General features: G+C 52.2%; 1 protein-coding gene across 1 annotated transcript in view; it reads left to right on the top strand.

Annotated features, from left to right (window-relative positions):
* GSK3A (glycogen synthase kinase 3 alpha) overlaps nucleotides 1–8,518 on the top strand; it is a 10,056-nt gene that overhangs the window by 719 nt on the left and 819 nt on the right. The window contains exons 2-11 of the mRNA XM_005883913.1: nucleotides 5–96; nucleotides 1,746–1,933; nucleotides 3,330–3,413; nucleotides 3,579–3,689; nucleotides 5,476–5,606; nucleotides 5,700–5,806; nucleotides 6,522–6,619; nucleotides 6,696–6,791; nucleotides 7,192–7,378; nucleotides 7,725–7,817. Of these exons, the coding sequence (XP_005883975.1) occupies nucleotides 5–96; nucleotides 1,746–1,933; nucleotides 3,330–3,413; nucleotides 3,579–3,689; nucleotides 5,476–5,606; nucleotides 5,700–5,806; nucleotides 6,522–6,619; nucleotides 6,696–6,791; nucleotides 7,192–7,378; nucleotides 7,725–7,817 (1,187 nt within the window). The remainder of the gene's footprint in view (nucleotides 1–4; nucleotides 97–1,745; nucleotides 1,934–3,329; nucleotides 3,414–3,578; nucleotides 3,690–5,475; nucleotides 5,607–5,699; nucleotides 5,807–6,521; nucleotides 6,620–6,695; nucleotides 6,792–7,191; nucleotides 7,379–7,724; nucleotides 7,818–8,518) is intronic.

Genomic DNA, 8,518 nt, shown 5'->3' with positions numbered 1-8,518 from the left:
CGAGTTCCGGGGGTGGCCCCAGCAGCAGCGGCGGAGGAGGCAGCGGCGTCCCCAGTGCGGGCACCAGCTTCCCGCCGCCCGGAGTGAAGCTGGGCCGTGAGTACTAGCGGCGTCCGTGGTGGGTGGAGATCAGGGTCCCTGAAGCCCCTCAGTCATCGATCAGGTTCTTCCATCTGCCCAGATAAGAGCGCGAGGTCACTGCCACCTAAAACTGGGATCTGAGCTCTCCTCCTCCAAGAGAAGGGTTGAGGGGGTTACCATCACTTGGAGTTTAGGCTTAGAGTGAGTAACCCTCGAAGAAACTGGGGTCACAGGTTTCTGTTCTTCCAGTACCGAGGTCTTGGGTTCTTGAGGCTTAAAAACAGGGCTCTGACGTTGCCATCCATTAGAGAACAGGATCAGGGGTCATCGTCGCTTACAAATGGGGCTCAAGGGTTATTGTTCCCAAAGAGGGTAAATAGGAGGAGGGGGCTCTGAATTTGCTTCCCTTTAGAAGATGGGAATTTGGAGTGCATATTACTTAGAAGCAAGTAGCTGTGTTTCCAAAGAACAGGGCTGCAGCTTTCCAAACCTGGTACCCAGGTCGTCTTCCCCTTTAAAGCCCCAGGCCTGGTATCATAACCTGTCCATAATATGTAGAACTTTACTCCCAATGGTGAAAATTAATAGTTGCTACCTCTTAGAAATAAGGCCAGATTGGGAGTCAGCATGCTCTTCAGACCTAGTCATAGTTATTGTTTTTCAAAAAACATGGCTTGGTGGGTCTCCTTTCACATAAATGGAAGGGGGAGGGGGAGGGTTATAGTTCCCATAGATAGGGATTTGGGTTATACCCCTTTTATTATGAGGTGTGTTAGCGGCTCTGGAAAAATAGCTATGTAGGATCACCTCTTCCAAAAGAAGGCGTCAACTGGTCCCTCAAAATGGATTTGACTTATCAGTGACCCCTTTTCTTAGGGGAACCTTCCATCAGTTCCCTGAAGAAAAAGGGATCACTATCCCCAAAGAATGCCACCACAGTTTGCTGCCATTCAGAGACTGGAACTGGGAATTTGTTTTCCTATGAAGCACTGAGGCTGGGCTAGCCCTCTGATCGTACAGATCAGGTTCACTAGTCTCAATTTAGTGCTGATGTATTAAGGACCACCCACATACAGGAAGGGGTCTGGGACTCTGGATCACACAGATGAGGTCAGGTCAGTGCCTTCTCTAACCTCAAAGCATTTGGGTAAGGGCAAATTGTCCCCCAAAAGTGAGTGGGGGCACTAGTACTCACGCCAGGAGGAGTCATTTATTTCTGTCACCAAAAACCAGTGGTGAAGTTTCCAGCTCCACCAGGGAGGACATAGAGGTCACCCTCCCCTGAGCTGCGAGGGAGGTTAGTGCTTTCCTAAAGTAGAAGTACCTCAGGGTTACTGCTCTCTTCAGTGGACGAGTTTAGGCCAGGCTTTCCCCAGTCGGGAGGGACCAGAGGGCAGTGAGCTTGGATGCATTCAGTATCTGGAAGTGTCAGTGTCTCTTGAGACCAAGAAGACCCAATGGTTTGCTGCTTAACTAGAAGTGGAACTTAGGGGTCAGCAAGAGTTTTAGATGTGTCTTCCATTATGGGAGGAGGGACAAGGAAAAAGGGACAAAGAGGCCCCAGAGAGCTTCCTGTGGAGACTATCCTCCCCTCCACAGCTCCAGGATAGGGAGGTGGCCAGAGGGGAAAGGTCAGTGGATATTGTGTCTCCTTTGTTCCCCAGGTGACAGCGGGAAGGTGACCACAGTGGTAGCCACTCTAGGCCAAGGCCCGGAGCGCTCCCAGGAGGTGGCTTACACAGACATCAAAGTGATTGGCAATGGCTCATTTGGGGTTGTGTACCAGGCACGGCTGGCAGAGACCAGGGAACTGGTAGCCATCAAGAAGGTTCTCCAGGACAAGAGGTTCAAGGTACTTGGTGGGAATGGGGACAAGGAGGCTTAACTGGGCATGATTGGTGAGAGCTCCAGCAAGAGCATTGGCCTTGGGTCCCACAGGGGATGTGAGCATGGGCCAGAGGAGAAGGGGGAAAGCAGGGAGTGAGTGGTGTGGAAGATGGGAATATAGTTTCCAGGAAAGCCCAGAGCTGACAGTTTATTGGGCTTTTGCTCTTTGTAAATGCTTTTGGCAGGCAAGTTCTTGTTTAATAAAGATTGTGTGGAGGTGTAAGTATTGTTATTCCCATTTTAAGTAAGCAGAAACTGGAAACAGACTCAGATAAGAGAATTGCCAGAGGTCAAGACTAGATTCTGATTCTTAAGCTCTCCATCTTAACTTAATCACTAAGTTAAGCTTCTGCTCAGAGCAGAAAGGAAGCAAAGGTCTTGTCTCACTCTGCCCTAGGTACTTGGCGAGTGCAGGGTAGAATTCAGCCTGCCCAGTGCTCACCGAACCACACGCCTTGGTGTGGGGCTCTGCCTTCTTGAAGAAGGGGTGTCCATTCATCTAGTGCTGCCCTGTGAGCTAGTGGATACCCAGGGAATGAGAAGGAGCTGGAGGAGTGGAAGTTGAGGGATCATTGGTTTGGAAGGATGGCATTTTGGAGGCTAGGCTAATCTGGAAATAGCCTACACTGGGAGGGAAACAGGTCAGGCCCTGGGTCCTAGCAGTGAGTAGTCTCAGTGGCAGGAGGAGCTCCAGGGTATTGGTCAGAATTTGATTAGTGTTGCCTCCCAGAAGTGAGAAGGATCTGAGGGTGGGGAGTTTTGAGGCCCCAGAGGGAAACAGAGAATAGGGAAGAATGCTGAGACCAGGCCTTCTGGGAAGAGGCTGAGGCTGGGTCCTTTTTGGGAAGATGAGAATTGGGAGCCTGGAGTCTGGGACACAGGATCCAAGCCAGGGCTCAAGGACCAAGATACAGCCAGGGAAACAATAGGGAGGAGTGGGGACTAGGGTGGACTGGATGGCCACTACTTGTCTGTTGTTGCTTGTGCCATGCAGGGAGGTGGACCTCATGGGGCCATAGCATCTGATTTTTCAAGAGAAGCTGCAAAACTGGATTTTGATTTTAAATCAAACATTTAAAAAAGCAATACGTTGAACATTTAAAAAAAGTGGGCTGAAGAAAGCACATCTGTGATCTGGGTTTAGCCCAGAGACCTCCAGCTTGTTGTGTGAGGGGGATGGATTGCAGATAAGGAGTTGGATAAGGAGTTAGGGGCTGCCCCAGGGGGACCTGGGACATAGGGAGTAGTAACCGCCTAGCTCTGTTGGTGGGAATGGGGGAGTAGGGCTGTGGTGAAGGGTGCTAGGGAGGGGAGGAAAGACAGCTGGTGGTTTTCTGAGGCTCTCTCCCTTTGCCTCTAAGAACCGAGAGCTGCAGATTATGCGGAAGCTGGACCACTGCAATATCGTGAGGCTGAGATACTTTTTCTACTCCAGTGGGGAGAAGGTGAGACCTCAGGGGTAGGGGGAGTCCTTCACTTTCACTCCACCTATTTTCCTGCCTGCCTTTCTCATGACTGCTAGTCCTTCCCCATTTTCCCTAAACCTTCCATCCCCCCTTCCTTGCAAGCTTTCTTCACAATGCCTCACACCTCTCCTTTGCTCTCTGCAGAAAGACGAGCTTTACCTAAATCTGGTGCTGGAGTACGTGCCCGAGACAGTGTACCGGGTGGCCCGTCATTTCACCAAGGCCAAGTTGACCATCCCTATCATCTATGTCAAGGTGGGCAGGCAGGCAGGCTTCTGGGGCCCAGGCCCAGGAAGCTAGTGGCTCTGAATCCTCCTACCTTCTGTGGGTTCCCTCGTTCTCCAAGTTTATGTTGGTCCTTGGAGGTCTCGTGTTCCCTGCCCTTGTTTCCATACCCCCAGAGATGGAGCTCGCTAAATACAGGGTAGCCCATCCTGAGGCCTGACTGAATCAGGGAGGCAGGCTGACTGGGGCTGGGGAGGCTGCAAGGTACCTGCTTGGGTCTATACTGGGAGCCCAGTGACAACAGTGGTATTGGAGGCAGTAGCTCAGAATCAGGTGATGGTGACAGAAAATACAGAGGGGGACGCACTGAAGTCTGGGAGAGGAGTGGAAAGGACGCAGGGTTGGAGGAAGGTTAGTGTCCACAGAGCCAAGAGAGCAGGCACCTTCATCCATTGTCTCTAGTTCATTCCCCAATGCCTGGTGCTGAGTCCTGAGAGTTCCTATCCCTTTGTAGGAGTTTGAATGAATGAATGAGTGAGCCTAGTGATGATGTGGAGAACAAAGGCTGGGGCAATGCTGCATTGGGAGGAGGTGGCTGGGTCCAAGTTTACTTGAGGTCGCTCGAGGGCCCAGTTGCTCCTGGTGAGCCCTTGCAAGCTCTTTCTTAGGGGCTCTGCTAGTGGTTGGTGCTATGGGACCTCACTCCCGGGGCAGGGAGTTCTCCAGTGCGGTGACTCTGTCCTGGGCTGCCTGTGTGTCAGGCCCTGCAATGAGCAATTTCAGAGGCCCAGTTGACTAAGACACAGGCCTTGCCTTTGAAGCCTCTCAGTTTAGCAGGGTAGACACGTGAGAATTATAAAACTACTAGCAACTGCCTTCCTAGAAGGGGCACAGGTAATTCTGGAAACACAGAAGGCCCCCAGCCTCGCCTGCTTGGGGCGAGAAGGATCAAAGAAGGCTTGTGGGAGGAGACCAGGCGCAGGGTGAGAAAGGGCAGCACGAACAGAGGAGAAGGCCCAGGAAGCAGGCCTAAGCAGTTATTATTTGCCAGGCCCTGTGAGGCAGTGATGAAAACACAAAGGTCACTGCTCTCTTGGCACTTAGGTGCTAGTCAGTCAATGGGAGAATGGCAAGAACACCCAACTGGACAGGGGCTGCTTGTGGGTGGTTTGACTGGTGCCGTGGTCGGCAAACGGCGGCTCGCGAGCCACATGCGGCTCTTTGGCCCCTTGAGCATGGCTCTTCCACAAAATACCACGTGCGGGCGCGCACGTACAGTGCGATTGAAACTTCGTGGCCCATGCGCAGAAGTCGGTTTTTGGCCGGGGCGAGTCTATTTTGAAGAAGTACTGTTGATATTTGGCTCTGTTGACTAATGAGTTTGCCGCCACTGGACTGGTGGATAAAAAGCTGAGCCCTTCCTCCAGCCAGTGGATTTGGAGGAGCTGAGTGCCTGGCTCCCAGCCTCTAAAACAAGGTCTTCCTGATGTCTCTTATTCATCGGGCTTCTGCTGAGGTATGGGATTGAAACAGGAGTTCTCAGTGTGGACCAGAACCATCACTGGGAGCTGCTGCAGAAGCCCCATCCTGAACTTACTGAATCTGAAACTCTGGGAGTGGGGCCCAGAAGCCCCTATTTTTAACAAGGCCTCCAAGTGATTCTGGTGCACACTAAAATTTGAGAACCAAGGGGCCGCCGAAGGATTTTCAAGTTGGAGCCAGGGCCTGGAATGGCTCTTCTGGCCAAGAGGGTGGAGCAGTGAGTGGCATGCTCTGGGGAGAGCTGGGCTGGAATTCTGTTCCCTGCCTGTCCCAGGTATACATGTACCAGCTCTTCCGGAGCTTGGCCTACATCCACTCCCAGGGCGTGTGTCACCGTGACATCAAACCCCAGAATCTGCTGGTGGACCCTGACACGGCTGTCCTCAAGCTCTGTGATTTTGGCAGGTAGGCCTGACCTGGGGTGTGTTGAGTGGCTGAAAGGGTGAGGAAGGACCCCAACCTTCGCCTGTGTTTACTCTTGCTCACCTCTTCCCACAGTGCAAAGCAGCTGGTCCGGGGGGAGCCCAATGTCTCCTACATCTGTTCTCGCTACTATCGTGCCCCCGAGCTGATCTTTGGAGCCACTGATTATACCTCATCTATTGGTCAGACTTATGGGAGGCTGGGGGTGGGGATGGCAGTCATGGCAGTTTTTGAGTTTTGTGTGTGTGTGCCAGGTTTGGCGATAAAAGCTTAATGTTTATTCTTTTATGCCGTCCTCACAAATTTAGGAGGGCGATGTTGTCTTACGCTCCTTTACAGATGAGCAGTCTCAGGCTTAGAGCGGTGAGGCCACCTGCCCGCAGTCACACTGCTAGGACTGGGCAGGGCTGGGCTTTGAAAGCTGACCCAACTCCAGAGTCCATACTGACACTGGAACCTCCCAGTTAGCTGTCTCTTCTCATCCAGGGGGAGGGGCTGATGGTGACCTTGGGGGAATCTGAGGTGGGCCATGAGGGTGTGACCTGCTCACAGGCCTCTGTATTCCTCCCAATTGGTGGGGATGACATTGCCACCTTCCAGGCATGAGGAGAGGGCATGAAGGGTTTGGAAGAGAACATTCATCAGCCGGTGTGAGGGAACTGCCTGGTCCTTAGGTGTGAATTTGTCATAGGGCTCAAGGTACAGACCAGGAAGGGGAAGAGTACAGTACAGTCAGGCAGACCTGTACAGTCAGGCAGACCTGGAGGTCAAAGTTAAGACTCCAGGGTTCCTAAATGTATGATCTCGAGCAAGGTGCTTCCTCTCTGATCATAAGGGATGGAAGTGTTTGTGAGGGGTGGGCATGGTAACCCTGACCCTCTCCCATTCCCCCTTCAGATGTGTGGTCAGCTGGCTGCGTACTGGCTGAGCTCCTCCTGGGCCAGCCCATCTTCCCTGGGGACAGTGGGGTAGACCAGCTGGTGGAGATCATCAAGGTGAGGGCAGAGCCAGGTGGGCAGAGGTGGGGCTAAGTGATAGGGGTCTTGGCTCAGACCCCTCCTTTTCCTACAGGTGCTGGGAACACCAACCCGGGAGCAGATCCGAGAGATGAACCCCAACTACACGGAGTTCAAGTTCCCCCAGATTAAAGCTCACCCTTGGACAAAGGTAGGGCAGGGCTAGGGGCTCAGATAGCATGGCTGAGGTCCCCATAGGAGGCCAAGTGGTCTGGGGATCTGGCATTGGAGAGGGTCAGTGACTTTCATTAGATTTCAGTTGATGGAATTTCCAGTAATCTGAAAGTTGAGGACCCACAGTAGATTCAAGAGCCCTACTTTTCTAGTGGGGAAACAGACTTACAGCAGAGCCCATGCAGTCATGGTGGGCTGCTCACCTGATACAAACTGAGCTTCCCTCAGTGGCGGTGTCTCAGTTTCCTCATTTGGGAAGTAGGTTTGTGAGAGGTGGGCAGTCATATTTGCTGCAGGCATTGTGGTGGTGAGGTGCAGGAGCATGCAAGTATCCAGGGCCTCACCCTTGTGACTTCTGTCTCTCTCCTTCTCTCCAGGTGTTCAAATCTCGAACGCCACCCGAGGCCATAGCGCTCTGCTCTAGCCTGCTGGAGTACACACCGTCCTCGAGGCTCTCCCCACTGGAAGCCTGTGCCCACAGCTTCTTTGATGAACTTCGATGTCACGGAATCCAGCTCCCTAACAACCGCTCGCTTCCCCCCCTCTTCAATTTCAGTCCTGGTGGTGAGGGCACAGCCTGGGGTCTGGGGAACTGGAGGGGCAGCCAGTGATTGTGGAGAAGAGCTTGGTGTTGAAGACAGGAGTGGGGAGTTGAGGGTGGGTGACAAGGAAGGTCTGGGGCATGGGAGAGGCCCCCATGGTTCAAGGAAACCCAAACCTGATTCACCCGTGCCCCATGATCTGTGCTAGGCTCTTTACAGTTTTTCCTATTAAGTACTCGATGGCTACATGTGTCTGCAAACACTGGCCTTGCCAAGAGCTGGGTCCCCCATTCAGTGCCCTTTTCTAACTCCAATTGGGTCTGCAGATGTCCTGCCCTCTGACCAGGCATGTCCATTCCTGTCTCTAGAACTCTCCATCCAACCATCTCTCAACGCCATTCTCATCCCTCCTCACTTGAGGTCCCCGGCGGGCACTGCCACCCTCACCCCAACCTCACAAGGTAAGTCAGGGTAGAGCAGCATTTTTCAGCTGGGGGGAAAGGGACTGTTTTCACAGCCTCTCAGTTTCCTGTAAAAATTACAGCTTGATGGTATAGAAAGCATATTTTACAACATGTGAATGGCCACTTGTGTTGGGTATTATTGCCTATGTTTGTGTTGAAATGCTAACTAGAAAACCAAAGACATGTTTGGGCTATACAAACAAACAGTTGAATTTGTTGCGCACATTAAAAAATTGGGGCCCTGACCGGTTTGGGTTTGGCTCAGTGGATAGAGCGTCGGCCTGCGGACTGAAGGGTCCCAGGTTCGATTCCGGTCAAGGGCATGTACCTTGGTTGTGGGCACATCCCCAGTAGGTGTGCAGGAGGCAGCTGATCGATGTTTCTCTCTCATCGATGTTTCTAGCTCTCTATCCCTCTCCCTTCCTCTCTGGAAAAAAAAAATCAATAAAATATATTTTAAAAAAGTTGGGGCCATTTCATGTACAAGTCCAGGTTTCCTGTTTCTCCTGGGGAAGAAAATCAGATGGGACAGCAGTGGGCCTGCCTTTCCTCAGGCCCTTTGGCATTTGAGTTTGCAACCATGGATCTAAAGTGACAGCTTTCAATTTCAAATGTAGCATCTTACATGGACTTCCTGCTGTGGAGGTTTTTTTTTTTTTTTTTTGGGGGGGGGGGGGGGGGGGGAAGAGGAATATTAC

Source organism: Myotis brandtii, unplaced genomic scaffold, assembly GCF_000412655.1.
Source record: "Myotis brandtii unplaced genomic scaffold, ASM41265v1 scaffold803, whole genome shotgun sequence".
Lineage (NCBI taxonomy): Eukaryota > Metazoa > Chordata > Mammalia > Chiroptera > Vespertilionidae > Myotis > Myotis brandtii.
This window is presented reverse-complemented; position numbering and strand designations above follow the sequence as displayed.